Source organism: Zeus faber (assembly GCF_960531495.2).
Source record: "Zeus faber genome assembly, chromosome: 9".
Classification (NCBI taxonomy): Eukaryota; Metazoa; Chordata; class Actinopteri; order Zeiformes; family Zeidae; genus Zeus; species Zeus faber.
This window is the reverse complement of record NC_137197.1, coordinates 3,285,866-3,304,064: the sequence shown is the minus strand read 5'-3', so window position 1 is coordinate 3,304,064 and position 18,199 is coordinate 3,285,866. Positions and strand designations below refer to the sequence as shown.

General features: G+C 43.1%; 1 protein-coding gene across 1 annotated transcript in view; it reads right to left on the bottom strand.

The window, feature by feature from the left end:
* The window catches only part of mtus2b (microtubule associated tumor suppressor candidate 2b), a gene marked incomplete at both ends in the record, with an annotated part of 26,825 nt that extends 10,985 nt beyond the window's left edge, over nucleotides 1-15,840 (bottom strand). The window contains 7 exons of the mRNA XM_080007318.1: nucleotides 5,652-5,848; nucleotides 6,147-6,242; nucleotides 8,045-8,188; nucleotides 12,073-12,237; nucleotides 13,544-13,736; nucleotides 13,969-14,619; nucleotides 15,166-15,840. Coding sequence (XP_079863444.1) covers nucleotides 5,652-5,848; nucleotides 6,147-6,242; nucleotides 8,045-8,188; nucleotides 12,073-12,237; nucleotides 13,544-13,736; nucleotides 13,969-14,619; nucleotides 15,166-15,840 — 2,121 coding nt within the window. The remainder of the gene's footprint in view (nucleotides 1-5,651; nucleotides 5,849-6,146; nucleotides 6,243-8,044; nucleotides 8,189-12,072; nucleotides 12,238-13,543; nucleotides 13,737-13,968; nucleotides 14,620-15,165) is intronic.
* Nucleotides 15,841-18,199: the final 2,359 nt, after the last annotated feature.

The following is an 18,199-nucleotide window of genomic DNA, read 5'->3' as shown; positions in this document are numbered from 1 at the left end:
TGGAGGGATAGATAAAGGGATGGGTTATGTAGTAGAGGAACAGGACGACTCACTGAAGACCAGAGTGAGATTTTTATGATTATAATCCTCATTATTATTATTATAAGTAATATAATAATATTTATTATAATTATATTTATTTTATTATTATTTATTTTATTTAATATTTTTTTGTATTATTACATTTATTTTATTATTATAACATGTATTATATTATTATTATTACATGTATTATATTATTTACATTTACATTTAGTCATTTAGCAGACGCTTTTATCCAAAGCGACTTACAAGGGAGAATAACATTCAAGCTATTATTCGTATTACATGTATTATATTATATTATTACTAGTATTATATTATTATTATTATTATTTTTTTTATTATTATTATTATGACAGATATTATATTATTATTAGTATTACATTTATTATATTATTATTATTACATATATTATATTATTATTATTATTATCCTCTTAAATGCTACCAAGACGGAGGACATGGGTGTGGATTTCAGGAGGACCAGGACGTTCTGACTAAGCCGAACACTATTTCCATCCTGGGAGAAGAGGTGGAGGTGGTGGAGGGTTACAGGTACCTGGGTGTTCACCTGGACAACAGACTGGACTGGAAATGTAACACTGAGGCTGTCTACAAGAAGGGACAGAGCAGACTCTTCTTCTTCCCATATGCAGGATGTTGCATATCTTCTACCAGTCTGTTGTGACTGGTGCAGTTTTCTTTGCCGTCGTCTGTTGGGGCAGCAGCATTAGAGCCAGAGACCCTGAGAAACTGAACAGACTGATGAAGAAGGCTGGCTCTGTGCTGGGGGCCGCTCTGGAGCCCCAAGAGCTGGTTGCGGAGAGAAGGACGTTGCACAAGCTGCTCAGCATCATGGACAACACTGCACAGCCCCTACACAACCTGCTGCTCAGCGTCATGACAACACTGCACAGCCCCTACACAACCTGCTGCTCAGCGTCATGACAACACTGCACAGCCCCTACACAACCTGCTGCTCAGCGTCATGACAACACTGCACAGCCCCTACACAACCTGCTGCTCAGCGTCATGACAACACTGCACAGCCCCTACACAACCTGCTGCTCAGCGTCATGACAACCCTGCACAGCCCCTACACAACCTGCTGCTCAGCGTCATGACAACACTGCACAGCCCCTACACAACCTGCTGCTCAGCGTCATGACAACCCTGCACAGCCCTTACACAACCTGCTGCTCACACAACACAGTGTGTTCAGCCAGGGGCTCCTTCAATAAGGACGTTACAGGAGCTCATTCCTGCACTGGTACAGCCCCTACAGTGACTTCGCCCTGTGCCAGGAGAGGAAACTCCTCCTCTGGTGCACGAGGCACAATTTTACTTTACATTTAACTCCCACTTTAAGCTTTACCCTTCACTCAGTTTCATTCTATTTTATTCTATTAATTTTTATACGGTACAGTAGTTAATTTATATGGAAATGTATATACACATATGCATATGTGTGTATGTGTATATATGTGTGAATGTGTATATATTGATGTACGCATATATATACTGTATATACACAGTATATGCAGTATTAATACACCCACATAGATACATATATAGTAATTGATTCAAAAACAATGTGTGTTTTTGTAAATGATGTGTGTTTTGTCATGTACAGTATGTCATTGCTGCTGCAACACTGGAATTTCTCTTTGGGGATTAATAAAGTATCTTAATCTTATTGTTAGTATTACATTTATTATATTATTGTTAGTATTACATTTATTATATTATTATTATTATTATTATTATTATTATTATTATTATTATTATTATTATTATTATTATTACATTTATTATATTATTGTTAGTATTACATTTATTATTATATTAATATTATTATTATTATTATTGTTATTATTATATTATTATTATTATTATTATTACATTCATTATATTATTGTCAGTATTACATTTATTATTATATTATTATTATTATTATTACATGTATTATGAAGTTGGCTTGAAAAAGCCGACTTATTGTCGTTGTTAATCTTATTATTATTCTGCACCTTTAATTCTGAACGCTACTCCTCCTCATGGGCATCTTCAGGGTCGTGTGCATTGCTTGTGCTTTTTAGATGGAGAGCTCACTTCTATCCTTTCTTTCACTCCTTTTTTCATCCCTTATAATGGGCCATTGTTACAGCTGCTCTTACTCCCACAGTTTTAAAGCTAGAAACAACAAAGTTGCTGTGCAGCTTTATATTTGGTCAGACTTGTTATGTCTAAGTTTTCATTGTTTTATTGTTTTCATTGTGATCACCCGCTCCCATCTCTGCTTCTTCATCCCTCCTTTTTTCAGCTCCATTGACTTCAATTTATTTTCAAAATTCCCCACACTCACAAAACTTTAATGCTTGAGCCTCCAAACTTGCTGAGCTGCTCAAGATCGTCCTCAAGGATCGATGCTGATCGATGTTGATGTCAATCAATTGAGCCCCGCCCTCTCTCCTGATGTTTGATCCTTCATAACTATCGAACAGTTTGCCATACAGCGATGGGGGATGGATTGTTGGACATGTGAACATCTTTCTGTCGATTACAGCTTGGCTTTGTCAAACCAACTTCAAGTTTGTTCACAAACTTTACATTCTAGTCAGGGGATCCAGACCGTTCTCTGAATGTTGAAATATAAAACGATTTGAAACAGAAGAACAGCAGAAGCTAAGAATACGGTTGAGGTGTCGTTTGAACCGGTGTGTCTCAAACATCTCTTTGGTTTAAGTTTCATCCAAATCAATCCACAAACGGAGCAGATATTAGTGAAAAATCGACCAAATTTGACCACAAAGTATCAAGGTGGTCGAGCGCCACCGAGACGCCAACGTTCACCAACAAAATGAACAAGATGAGATTTACAGTAAGACGCTTTATGACAACCTCATATGAATTACTATAAATGTGCAGGTTCTGGTTCAGAATGTACTTTGGACTGTGTCCAGTGTGCGGGGTAGACTCCATCGCTCTGTAGCGGTTAGAGATTACAAACGATATGTTTACCTGTATATTTATGTACTTTGTGACCTGGTTGATGTCTGTGGATCTGTTCAATTGATATTTTATCTCTTTGGTCCTCATTACTTCACCGGATTCATAAAATGCAAAATAACAGTAATCTACAAAATCTCGTGACCATGTCGAATCCACTTGACTGTACAAGTGAGTGATGTGTTCAAGATCCAGCGAGGCGGCGGAAAAATAGAAGCCATGCAATGGTAATTACTCAGATAGACCACAACGTTTTTCGAATTTCATGGAAAGGCAACTTACTGAAAATGTAATCCAATGGAAAAATCACCACTAAAATGACGTAAAATCAACTGCTATCGTAAATCTCCATAAATACGTAAACCTACCTCCATTGGTTTTTCCCTTTGTCCCTTTATAAACGTCACCAACCGTCACTGAGACTGAACATGTACTTACACACAACAAGGTAAGTTATAACAATGATAAGATCTGGTTTAAAGTCTAAAATAAAAATTTGTTTTAAAGAAACTTCATGTATAAACATTTTCCTGCAGCTAAACGTAGAAGATTTAAATAAAAAGACAGAAAGTGCTCAGTAGACAAGTCATCTATTCAACTGAATTTTCCAATTGTAGATTACTAACAGAAAAAATATAATGAAGTAGTAATTAAAACTATCATTTATGTATTATGTTTATAATATGGAATGTATTTATTATTATTGTTATTAGAAAATAAAGAAGCCATTGTACAAAAGTCCAGTTCTTAAGGTCAGTCACAATATTCTAAAAAACAGTACTTCAGACGTTACTCCACAATGTTTGATGTTTGTAAATTGTGATGCAGTACACAGAATTCAAAAAACTGTAAAACGTACCTAAAACCAATAAACCGGACCCTGTGTATTGCTGCCTATGATTATTATTATTATCATTATTATTATTATTATTATTATTATTATTATTATTATTATGTTTATGTATTACAATAGGGGACAACATCAGCTTTACTGCTAAGAAACCATGTTCAGAAAATCAAAACACACAATAAAGTGCAATCTAATAAAATCCAAAAAAAACAATAATACGTAAGGTTAAAGACAAAATTACAGAAATGAAATAAAACTGAAATTAAATTAGATGTGGCACTGTGTACTGTATATTATATGTTTGTTCTTATATTATACTGTATATTATATATAAAGGAATATTATATCCATTTAGACTCCACTTAGAATGTAAGATTTTATTATTTTATTTTCCTTATTATTATATGGATAATTATGAAAATAAGAATTAAATAATAAAATCTTCCATCCTTTTCTTCCATTCTTTTGTTCCATTCTTCCACCTTTTCAAATTGTCTTCAAAGGTCGTCAGTCGTCCCGTCGCCCCGGGTGGGGAAGTTTCGACTGGGCTGATTATTGATTTGTAATATTCACAGCTCATTTCAATGGAATCATTGGCCCAGGGTTCACGACCTTTTGCACCCGAACGCGAACGCACCGAGATCTGAACCCACCACGGCACAACAACCTGAGGAGTTAAAAAAAAACTAAAAACAATTCCACAAAAGCCAAAACACACACTGAGTTATTACCGAGCCCTTCTTCCCGGGTGTTCTCCTGCGTCACTCTCAGCAGAACCCTTCCCTCCTATTAAAGCCCCTTTCACAGCAAAGCAGCGTTAAGCTTCACAGGTTGCTCAGCTTCATCTCGGATCAGATCCTGCTTTCGAGAATCCCGCACAGGAGATCAGGACAAATCCAAAACAACACCTAAGATCAGCTCCTTTGGAAACTACTGAGCGCCGGTGGATCAAATAGAAACTTTTCTGCTTTTAAACCATGAAATGGCTTTGAAGATTTCAAAATAAGAGCCCCCCCCCCCCCCAGAGCTCTCAGCGGGCCCGTGCAAAATGTTTAGAAGAGCGAGGGCTCGAAACGAAAAGGAAAAGGCGCATGGAACCAGCTCTGACAGTTAGCAGTTGAGCGGCATTGGCACACATTGACAGCATATTAAAATATGGACGTGATGCGCTTCAATCCGCCTGTCCTCCTGTACGCTTCCTGTCCTCCTGTACGCTTCCTGTCCTCCTGTACGCTTCCTGTCCTCCTGTACGCTTCCTGTTCTCCTGTACGCTTCCTGTCCTCCTGTACGCTTCCTGTTCTCCTGTACGCTTCCTGTCCTCCTGTACGCTTCCGGTCAGCCTACAGTTCCTCACCTGGCCACCTGGCGTCCTCAGTGTTCCCTCCAGTCCATTCCACTTCCTCATTCTTCCTCATACCTTTAACTACTCCTACAACAGGGATACTCAAGTGGTGGGTCGAGGGCCCAATGTGGCCTACACATCAATGTAGATTGGACTTCTGGATAAGATAAATTACCAAAAACAAAATAAAAAACAAACAGATGCGACTCAACGTCGTCCAAAAAAAGAGGCCCCCCCCACTGCTGTCTTAACAACATCACAATCTAACTTGCTGCTGACTTTCCGTCCAATCATTGTTATTTTTTAATATATCACGCGTGTGTTATTTGGCTGTAACTACAGAACCAAGCGGGAAAACACAGTGACATGTGGGTGGGTGCGTCTCCAGGGTGGAGGCGGAGCTTCACCCTACCTTCAGGTAGAAGTGCTGGGTGGTGATGGCGAACACCTCCAGGCCCAGCGAGGCCTTCTTCAGCTGGGCCTGCAGGCTCTGGACCTGCCGGGCCTGGTCCTCGCAGCGCTCCCTCAGCTGCTGGATCACAACCCGCTCCGAGTCCTGGAGCCGGTCGGACCGGGCGGAGCCGCGGGTGGAGGAGGGCCGACCACGGACTGCGGGGGGAAGGGGGTCAACATTGGGAAGCATTCATTTGACAATGAAGCGTCATTTTTAATTTATAATTATCATCTTATTTGTATTTATTATTGATTCAGGGTTTTAAACTGCTAAACATAAGGGCGACATAGTAAAAATGAGACCCACAACCTCAAACTCAAACTCTGGCATGAACGTTAAAAACGCACGCACGCACGCACGCACGCACGCACGCACGCACGCACGCACGCACGCACGCACGCACGCACGCACACACACACACACACACACACACACACACACACCCTTACTCACCAGGGGACTGTGTCTTGGGAGAAACCATCACAACCCGTTTCGGGGACGATGCTGATGGAGGCGTGGCCTCCGCTTCCTTCAGGTCCCTCCTGGAGGCTGAAACATGTAAATAAAATACTCTGGTATTTTCTTTATTGTCCGTTCTTTATTCTTCTTATAATTATAATTAAAGCTTTTAACCAAATCAAACGGGGTCAAATTATAATTTGATTTAGAAAATTATAAAGCATTTTGATTTAGATTGCTGATGGACCAAAGTGTCCCACATGCTTACACGTGTTGTTTACTGTGCATGTGTTGATTTGGAAGAGTTTGGAAAAAACCTGAATAAGAATTCCATGGAATACATTTGTATTCATTTGTATAGTAACAGACTCTGGCCACGTGGGGGCGATACACTTCACAGAACTAACAAAAAGTCCAAGCAATTCTCCTCCTCCTCCTCCTCCTCCTCATCATCATCATCAATCTGCTGTCGATGCTCCAGTCACAAATTGGAATTTTTGTTGAGATTTAATATTTATGAATTATGGTTATTGTACAGAACCATATATCTCATTTTTGGACATGAGCTTTTTATTTTTCTGTCATATTTTTTTTTCTGTTATCTTAGGTTATACAGTATCTGTTGTTAATCAATAGGTTTAGTGTTTATTGGCTGATTTTATTTTAATTTGTCATTTTTTAATTGGGTATAGTTAACTGTCAGGTTTATTTTCAAAATGTTCCGAATATTTCCTTTTTCTTTTTTTTGTATTTATATTTTCATTGTATTTCCTTTTTATTCTTATTCTTATTCTTATTATTATTATTAAGCCTCTATCTAGCCACCCCCCCGTCTGTCTGTCTGTCTGTCTGTCTGTCTATCTAGTCACAGGGTGCAAAGTAAAGGACTGTGGCTCGAGTCCATCTTCACTTGATGATGTTATTGTATAATCACCATGGTAACAATGCTCAGTCCTACAGTAAGGACTCTTGCTGAAAAAACCCCAAAACAAAACAAAACAAAAACAAGAATGCAGTAAAACCCCATTAAGAAGCAGCATTAATAACGTGTTATTCCATATATTAATTATTTATTCCAGGAAGGATTCCTGGAAAGTTATATTGATATAACTTTTTTATATTTGGTAGAGTGATCAGTTCATGTTGGAAAAAACAGAAAGGACTTTATAAACTCAATCTGTGAAACCATTTAATGTCCCTCGGGTGACGTGACACTTATGTCGAATTAAAACGATGAGATAAAACAACATCAACCAGTAAATCAGCCGGCTCCCAAGCAGAGCTGCACACAATTATTCTGCTAAATGCAATGCAATATTCGAACGGATCACAAACTGTTTGTAAAAATCGCCAGGTTCCACAATCATGTGTTTAAAGGGGAATTTTAAACCATGTGGGGACATTTGCAGAATGCCATAAACAGAATGTGAATCAGGTGAGTTTGCATCAGTTGAGTGTATTTTAATGTTCCAGTGTTAAATCCCAAGTGCTGAAATCTCTTCTGCAACAGGACGCGTGTTACTACACTATAAAAAGCTTATTTCATGCCATTCCAATGGCATAAAATGACCAAAAAAGACAATTAATTAGATTAATTGATAACTACAGTATGATAATGTCTTTAGGTTTGATTTACATCGTTTTTTGGAAATTCACAAATTATTTGTTTGACAATTAATCGTCAATAGTTTCTCTAACAGCACATCCACCAGCCACTGGAAAGTAAAGGAGGCAGGAGAAATTCAATTCAAGTAATTCACATCATTTTAATGGTTACAAGGTGCAATCTTTGGAAAGCAATGCAACTCCTATTACATGAATCCGTCCACGTTGGAGGTGGGGAGGTGGGGGCGGAGGTGGAGGCTGGGGGTGTGGAGTTTGGAAGTGCGTACCTTGTGGGGTACCCCGCGGGGGCGGCGGGGGGCCGGGTCGCAGGGCGGCGCTGGGAGGCTGAGGGCTGCTCCCACGGGAACCACCGGGCGGCGTTGTTGCTCTGTGGGGCGTGGGGGCATCGCTGCCGCCGCCGCCGCTGGGGTCTGCAGGACGGAGAGCAGAGGAGTCCATGATGGATTCAGATGAACCTGCTCCTGTCCAGCTGCTCCATTCTTCCTGTGTCAGAACCTAAACCTAGTTTCACTGAGACAAAGAGTCACGGCTTTTTGTTTTCCTTGCACTGGCTGGAGGTCAAATTCCGAATTGATTTGAAGATTCTTTAAACCTAAGCACGAGACGGTCAGGCCCCCATACTGTATCATATCACTGAGCTGTTAAAAGCGTACGCCGCAGATCCTCTGAACCCTGGTTCCCGGCGGTTCCCGCATCACGGCTGAAGACCAAGAGGGCGCGGTTGAAGGTTCTTCGTGTTTTATATTATTTGTGTGATCATGTGTGTTTGTGTATCTGTTGGTTTCTGCTTTGATTCACCGTATGGGGTCATATCAGCAGATAAACAACGGTTTAAAGAGATGAAAACAGCTCAATTACTCATGTGTGAGGTTATCAAGCTTCCCCCTCTGGCTCCTCCTGGACGATAAGAGGATTGTTCCTGCTGTTATTAGATTCATCTTAATTGTATTCTAACAAAGAAATGAATCCATATAAACCATCTTTGATTGCTCTGTAAAGGCCAAACCCCAAACCGAAGCTTTGACTCATCTGTCATCAAACCCTCTGCTCTGCCTCGCTGCAGTGCTGACACAGGGAAGGGGGAAGCACAAGCTTGTGTCCTTGAATTAAAATACCATTATTCAGGATGGAGACTGATAACTCAACACCCTGGAAGTCAGGGGGTCGGTCCTGGAATCTGATATCGCTGCTAAAAAACACTGCGGAGACATCGCAGTAAAATACATCCAAAGCTTGTGGATATCAATTATATATATATGTGTATATATATATATATATACTGTGTATATATATATATATACTGTGTGTGTGTGTGTATATATATATATTTATTTATTTGTCTACTCATTTATTTATTTAATTTATTTTTATATATATATATTTATTTACTCATTTATATATTTATTTATTTATTTATATAGATATATATAAATAATCTGTACAGGCTGTACCCTCTTAGTGCAGTTATCCTTAGTTCTCCTCATCCCTTCAGTGTAATCACCGCTGGTGTCTCTCTCACTGCTTTTGGTGAAATTAATGAATGAAAAAAAAACAACTCAATTAATTTCAGTCAGAAGAAAAACCTCCAGGAGAATCTGCGTCAACATAATTGTTTAAACCACCGTATTGTTTTCATGTTGAATCTGAACTGAATCACACGTCTTGTAACACCCGAAACAGAATAACACAGTCTGATGAAATTAAAAAAATAATTAAAAAAAGCACTTTTCTTTTTGGACTCCCGGAGCCCGAAGCACACGGCAGTGGAAGGATTCATCTGCTGGTTCAGCGAGGGGAGGAATCCACCGGGAGAACATGAAACGGCTTCTTTTATTTCCCGAGGCAAACTGCGGGGACGGATGGTGATTGGCTGAGGGAGGAGGGTGGAGCTGGATGATACTGGTGAAGGCAGGTTTCCACCCAGAGCTTAGCCTGCTCCCCCCATACAGACTGCACCAATCGTCTTCACAACGACTCCTCACGCGTCCGTGGACCAGAACGCTTTCAGAAGAAAAAACTAAGACGATGAAACACTTGCACAGTGGCAGCTCCTGGAGTTGTGGACACTTTGTGGAGAAGCAAGGTGAGGAAGGAAGCAGAACAGCCAAAGAAAGTGACCACGACAGCAGCAGAAGAACGAACCGTCATTGGCCCTGAGAAGAACATCTAGACGTCTGCAGCCATCTCCAGGATGAAAAATGTCCCCGGGGTGGAACAAGGAGAGACAGGAGGAGATGTGAGGAGACGTGAGGAGACATGGAGAGACATGAGGAGACATGGAGAGACATGAGGAGACGTGAGGAGACGTGAGGAGACGTGAGGAGACGTGAGGAGACGTGAGGAGACATAAGGAGACGTGGAGAGACGTGAGGAGACGTGAGGAGACGTGAGGAGACGTGGAGAGGCATGAGGAGAGATGGAGAGACGTGAGGAGACATGGAGAGACGTGAGGAGACGTGAGGAGACGTGAGGAGATGTGAGGAGACGTGAGAAGACGTGGAGAGGCATGAGGAGAGATGGAGAGACGTGAGGAGACATGGAGAGACGTGAGGAGACGTGAGGAGACGTGAGGAGACGTGAGGAGACGTGGAAAAACATGAGGAGACGTGAGGAGACGTGGAGAAACATGAGGAGACGTGAGGAGACATAAGGAGACATAAGGAGACATGAGACGTGAGGAGACGTGAGGAGACATGGAGAGACATAAGGAGACATGAGGAGACATGAGGAGACATAAGGAGACAAGGAGAAATATAAGGAGACATAAGGAGACATGAGACATGAGATGTGGGGAGACCTGAGGAGACGTGAGGAAACGTGAGGAGACATGGAGAGACATAAGGAGACATAAGGAGACATAAGGAGACATGAGACGTGAGGAGACGTGGAGAGACATGGAGAGACATAAGGAGACATAAGGAGACATAAGGAGACATGAGACGTGAGGAGACGTGGAGAGACATGGAGAGACATAAGGAGACATAAGGAGACATAAGGAGACATGAGACGTGAGGAGACATGGAGAGACATGGAGAGACATAAGGAGACATAAGGAGACATGAGACGTGAGGAGACGTGAGGAGACGTGGAGACGTGAGGAGCTTCTTTCACCGAGCGTCTCTGGGTGAAGACAAACGCTGCGACACTCGAGCAGCAGAAACAACTTGAAGCACATGAAGAAGTTGGACGGTCAGAAAAGACTGTGAAGTGAAGTCAAACATTCCAACAATAATAAAGATGTCATCAGTTGGGCTCGGTGATAAATATCAATATTGTGATGTGAGACTAAATATTGTCTGGTAATATGGTTGATAGTTAAATGATGTCTTTTAGGAGCATTACAGTAAAATAATGCAGATTTCTGAACTTCATAGCTGTTGTTATCAACGTATCTTGCTGTTTTGTCATAATATCCACGTTATTAATGTTTGGTTCTATGATATTACTTGTGTGTGATTATCTTATGGAAGCACCAATAATCATCCCCAAAATATCGTAAAAAAACTGGCTACAGCAGGGTTCATTCTGTATAATATTGTACATCGGAGACAATTCTCCTATTTTGGGGCAGTTTAAATTGGAGATACATTCGTAAAGCTGGCGCAGACCTTGAGGAGATGCCGATCCGGTCGATAATTTCTCTTTAATATTAATCAATACGCACCCAGTTTGATTATAACTCATATATGTGGTGACGGTGCGTCCAGAACCTTCAGATGAAATGACTTTGATGGGGTGGTGCACAGAAGGAAGCAGATTAAAATGCTGCTTCCATTGAATGTCTCAATGTTTTTTTTTTCCCCCCAGACAATCGATTTGACTCAGCACTTCCTCTGCGGAAATGAAACGTCCAGGACCTGCACGGTCGCAGCTGCATTGGTGACGGTTGAATTCCACGCTGAATGAAATAAATTACAGCGCAATGGTCCCAATCAAACGATTCTCTCCTGGTGGCGACTTCAATGTCGTCATAACCATAATTCTAACAGACGACTCCCAGGTTTAGTTTAAAATGATGGTTTGAGTTTGGGCATCTGGGCTCTTAGTGAGCTGGAAACATAGGAGTGATGAGCTCAAATCCCCCCATTGGATAGAGGACTGGAGCCCAGCAGGTGGAGGGAGCACAGCAAAGAGGGTAGGGCAGGGGGGCCGGGCTGCTTAAATAGGCCGTCTCATATAAGGGCGTGGAAGCGTGTGGCGCCGTCGAGTTGTCTGACAGAACTGGCTCCGCCAGCGACACCTCACTGGTAACATAAAAGTGTGCGTCTGCATCTGAGACTGTGCTGTGACTCACGCTTCGGGGGCCGGCCGGGCTCGCTGTCGGTGGATGTGGACTGGGTGCTGGACACCGAGGAGACGCTGGTGCTGCGGGCGAAGCCGAAGGCGGCAAGCCGGGCGGGGGGGAGGGCGGAGAAACCCGGGGGTCGGAGCCCCGTCTGGCCCGGCTTCCTCTGCTCTGCTGGAGCCGGAGAAATGAGAGAAAACGCGTTTCTGCCACCGGTACCTCTGAAAGTACTTCGCAATAAATTCACCTCCGTACATTCACACAAGTCAAATTCAAACAATCACACTGTTCTTTCCTGATGAAACACTGCTTGACCCCAAAGAGCCGACAAATGATCTCTCCGTGTTAAAAGTATTAACAAGATAAGACAAGTTAAGATAATACTTTATTAATCCCTAAGAGTGAATTCTGGACAATTCAAAAATGAAGAAAATAAGATTTGTCTCTCAGAAATTTAACTGTGAGACACTGAAATCCAAAGCAAATGAATCCATATCCATCAATCAAATCTGCTTTTAATTTTCAATTTCCCCAGTTGCAAAATGGTCAACAATTAACCAATAATCATAGATCATGAAGGTGAAGATGGTATGAAACCCTCAAACCGGTAATGATATAAAACAGAGAGCGTCGGACGAGGAAGGAACCAGAGCAGATTATGACTGATCCCAGTGAGTGGGAGGACGTGTGAGAGTGTTGGTGGAGCGCTGTCAAGAGCTTTGCACTTCAAACAGTGAAGGTGTCAAAAGCCAGAACTCATGCATAAGCAATAAAATGATTTGTATAAACCATCCTGTGGCCACAGAGAATCCCTTCCTGTCAGCTTCAATAAGCAGGAGGAATGTGTACGTCCTGAGAAAATGAGAAAAACAGAAACTACGGCTTCCATCTCTGTACAAAAGCTCACAGACGTTGTCCGGTCTTCATTGAGGAAATTTAAATAAAATAACCCAAACAAACTACCATTTTACAGACCTGAATGCGGATTCAGGGGTCTTACAGGTTACATGAAATAAAATTCTAGTACTTTTCCAGTACTTTCAATCAAGATTTTTTCAGCACCTCAACACTTTAGTACTTTAGTCTGACCTGTGGCTGTTTTCAAGGACTGATTCCTCAAGAGGAGGTTGCAATTTGTCTTGAAAATGACATCAATAGAATCTATTACTCATTATCTCACCGTTTAGAGGCTTCTGTGACCCTGTTCAGGCATTACATTACATTACATTACATTTCATTACATTTCATTACATTGATCAGACGCTTTTATCCAAAGCGACTTACAATTGTTCAAACACTGACAGACGCAGCCATCAGGAGCAATTAGGGGTTAAGTGTCTTGCTCAAGGACACTACAGCCTGCTAGCAGGAGGAGCCTGGGATCCAACCAGCAACCTTTTGATTACTAGACAACCAGCTCTACCTCCTGAGCTGCCATTCCCCACCGGGGCAGCGGGCAGCAGACGGACAGCCTCCTCACCTGTGGCGTCCTGGTGACCATGGCTTGGTCCTCTGGCCACCTGAGCACCCTGGCTAAGGGTCGTGGCTGACCTTTGACCCGCTGGTGGAGCTTTAGTCTTGGATGGAGGCTGCCTGATGACGGCCCCGAGCCCCAGTTGCGGCTTCAGGGCTCTGGGTGAGCGGTAGACGCTTCCTGCTTCCTGGGGATGGTGCTGCAAAATGGAAAATTGAAGGGCCAATCAATGAGCACCCCAAAAAAATCCTCGTACAGTCCTGGAAGAAAGTCTTAGTGGCGACGATAAAGGATGTACATGATGAACAATCTACAATACAAAAACATGTGTGCTCTTCCCACGTTATGCACAATAACTTGCTGTTACATCATGAATAAACAAAGGCTTACTGTGTGTATTATGGGATGTACCTCCGAAGGGCATTTCTTACCTCCTGGAGATATTTGTCCGGCAGCTCGCTGTGAAAACTCTCTGACTTCCCGCTCAGTCTATGAGGAGAGGTGTTGCCTGGAGCTTTGACTCCTGTGACTCCCAGGATGGGATGAGGATAGCTCGCCTTCTGCAGCTCTTGTCGGAATCTGTCAAACAGCAGGTTGGAGGAGCTCAGCACCGGTACAGCCTTGGGTACGGGCCCGGCTTTGGGATCTTTTAGCGCCGGGGGGCTCGGGTACGAAGACAGCCTTAGTGGAAGAGTGGAGTCATCATAGGGAGCATCTGTCGCTAGTGGCTTGGCTTGGGGACCCTTTCGAACGTAGGTAATGATCTTTGGCCGGACATTTTTGGGTTTCTGTGGAGGAGAGGATCTCCTGTTCTCAGATTCTCTCTGTTGCGTAGCGATGGGTTTGGGGATGCCACTGCTCATGCACACCTTGCTGGGCTGTTTGGCGGAAGAAGTGCCTCTCTGAGGGGATTCAGTCCGCTCCAGGCTGGGAGCCCTGGTGCTCTGGACCTTTGCTGGAGAACCAGGGGGTCTCTTCTTGGGGGAACAGGTCGTTTTGGTAGACGGAGGACTAGGACTTCCCCACGGCTTTCTCCTCTCCAGGCTTGAGGAGTTTGTCGTGTGAGCGTTCTCCAAGGGGACCTGCTTTTTTAAGGAGCTATCAAAAGACATTTGTTTCTTTAAAGAAATTTCAAACGAGGGCTGTTTCTTTAAGGTCCTGTCAAAAGAATTTTGTTTATTAAACGACTTATCAAACGAGGCTTGTTTCTTTATGGCTTTGGGTTCAATAAGCAGCTCAGTCCCCTTTGTTCCAGGTTTGGGGGGATCATGATTGTGATTCATGTCAGGGGCATAGTCTGCTTGGGTGCTTTTATCAATTTTGTTGTTACTTTCTTCGCTTGACTTCTGTAAAACCTGGCGTTCATGCCTGGCATTCATCCTATTATCCTGATCACTGTCTCCCTCTGAAGAAACAGTATTCTCAACTTTGCATCGCTGGTTAAGGTTTTTTATGTGCTTTTCCTTATCTTGGCTGTGCTGTTTGCATGGAGCTGATCCATTGCTCATTTGTGCTTCTGAATCTACATCTTCGGACAGAATGGCTGAATTTCTATTCACGTCCACATCTCTCCTTTGTACTGTGCTTATCCCGGATGAGAGAGATTGGCGGTCAGTTCTTTTGGCAACCTTGGCCCTGTCGGAGATGGTGCAGCAGGATTGTGAAGCCAGGGTGAGGTCCTCTGAAATGGTCCTGTGAGGCCCTGATGGGACATGCCAGGAGTCAGTGGTATGTGTCCTTCCTGCAGCGTCAAGAGCGCTGGCCAAGCTTCCCCCGAGACTCGACATGGTGGACAGGCATGAGGCGAAGACATCGTTTTCAGAGCTGAACTCTGTCCTGGCCACGCTGTCAGCCAACCCCCTGCTCTCAGAAATATGAGCGGCGTAGGCTTCCTGCTCGACGTCCCTGGGCTGCACAGTCATCCTCTCGTCTTTGCTCTGGCTTTTATCCGGTGTCAGTTCCTCCCCTGTGGTCCCGCATGGGGAGGGCTGCTTGCAAAGTTCCTTCCGCTCCTTCAGCCCAACAAAGTCGTCTCCGTCCTCCACCTGGTATGCCTCCAGCTCCTGGCACTCCAGCATCTCGAACTCGGCCAGCTCGGGGTCGTCGCACTGGGAGTCCGTGCCCCAGGTGACGACCTTGTCCTGGACCCCCATTTTTGCTGACGGAGCACGCATGCCCCCTGTCCTTCCACCGCCCTCTGCCCGGATCTCATTGGCGTTGGCATCGCCGTCGGCCTCACGACCCGCCTGCTGGTTGTTGTTCCTCAGTTCCCCTTGGCCGACAAGCTCCCGCCGCTCACTCATCTCCCAAAGCGCTCCGGGTTCACTCCGGCCCTCAGGAGCAGTTAGAAGTCAGTCGTCCATTGCATCGACGGATGTCGGCGGCACAGAATGAGCCTGGAATTTTCACATGATGTCACGTTTATCCTTTTAAATCGGTGGAATGAATCCCTTTAGATGTCATGTGGGGTTCCTACCCTGTTAAAAAGAAACACAAAACAAAGACTTTTACAATTTACGAACACTATGTATTCAGTAACAGCTGCTGGCACACGACAGACCTAACAGAAGACTTGACGCTGGCGTCGGTGACACCAAAAACATCCGAGCAGCAAAGCCATCAACGGGACTTTCCCTGGAAGCTGTTTTCAATGTTTCATCAGTCAACAAGCGGTTTATCTTATGGCACTTGACATAATATACGTTCCAGAGGTGTTGATAAAACAACACAGTACCGTGTGTTCTGTTCTAGGAACATCTTCAATTCCTTATAATTCCTCATGTTATTTGAGCACGAGATTATTTGTCAGAATTCAAGGAGATTTCAATTTTTCATTTTTTTTTCATTCGCTCTCTGGGCGTTTAGGTGATAGATGGTCACAACTCTGCTGTATGAGCATCAGTGAAAAGCTGAGCGCTCCCCCCAAACTATGTGCATGTACGTGCATACACACACACACACACACACACACACACACACACACACACACACACACACACACACACACACACACACACACACACACACACACACACCAAAAGACAACCTTCAGGAATCTCTCATGAGACGCTTCTTAAGATGTTTGAACTTTCTTCTTGACTCAGGAAGGCGTCTCCACCTCTACATTCCTCAGACGTGTTGTTCACTTAGAAATGAAGCTACGAGTCCAAGTTAACTGTCCCGACAGGATCCTGAGACAGATTTTAATGACGTGTGGACTTGGCTTCCGGATCGCAGGTTCCAGCCGAGCAGCGTCTCTCTGAATGTGAAGCAGAAAAACAATCTCACTCGGCCAATCAGACTGTGCCACGCCCTCTGAGAACAAATGCTCTTCCTCCCAGCCAGTATTCGTACGGTGGTTAGTCTCATTTCAGATGCCGTGCTCGCTCCGACCTCCACCACCACCTCCACCTCCATCGGATCCCCAAATGTCACCATTTTTAAGCACATGAGATGAAGCTGTTCTGCTGAGGGATCAGGATAAATGAAGAAGTACGATGCAATCATTTCTAAATAATTTGGTGCACATGCAGTATAAAAAACATGCTGTGTCTGTGTGTTTATCTGTCTTACCCTGCTGCTAGAAATCTGCACAATTGAGAGCTTTTTTTATTTTCCTTTCCCGTTTCCATCACACCAAAGTGATGCAAAGTGAAGGAGAACCTGAGGCTCCGAAAAGCAGATTCATTCTCCGCTCCCTCTCAGTATCATGCTCTACTTTCAGCTTCTCAGCTTTCTCAGCCCAATCTGTTTGTTGTGCTCTGAAGAGGATGCAACAGTAAAAAAGCCAGACTGCATTATGGGAAATCTATCAATCAACAGCATCTTCGATCAGGTCCTCGCTCTAAAAACAGCACATATTCTAAAGTGAATCTACATACAATCTACACCTCTTTAAAACAGATTTTTTGTAATGGAATATAGAATAGAAATGTGTGACTGACACAGATTACTGTCGCTTGTTTGGAGCCAACCCAGGTGTTTGTCACCTTATCTAGTGATGATGACGCTCTGTTGGTTTTCATCGTCTGTTCGCGTCAGACAAAAGAAATTAAAAAAAAATGAGGAAAAGGCATCAATTGTTCAGACTTGTCTTCATATGCCTCTTCCTGCAGCACAGTCGCCATGGAAACATATGGGAGATAAAATATATTCCTGTTTCATCCTCTTTCACATGATGTGCAAAAAGTGAAATCCAGAATATCTTGAAATGATACTTTTACCTTTGAGATAAATTGACACTGAGGTCTGAGGAAATATGTGTTTAACTCTATTACTTGGATTTTTTTTGAGTGCATTTGGTATTTTTGAGGAGTAGGGTTGATGCTGTGCACATATAACGTACACATTTTAAGGCAACCTTTTTTTGTTTTAAGAATATTTGATCATTTCTGAGATTGATTCGTTTTTCTCATTGCGGTGTCTCTCAGAAATTACATTCCTCACGGCTCTTTGGGAAATGAAAAGATCCTTACTTATTATTTCAGTAAATGAATAGGGTGTGACGGCATACACTTGGAAGAATTATACTTCTCCGTGATCTTGGAGTGGGTGTGTAGTAGATTGTATATAGTTTGCAATATTGCAAATGAGCCTGTTCAAGGGCAGCTGAATGAAAACTTAATGCAGGAGCCCGAGCCCTCCAGTGCAACGTGATGGTTC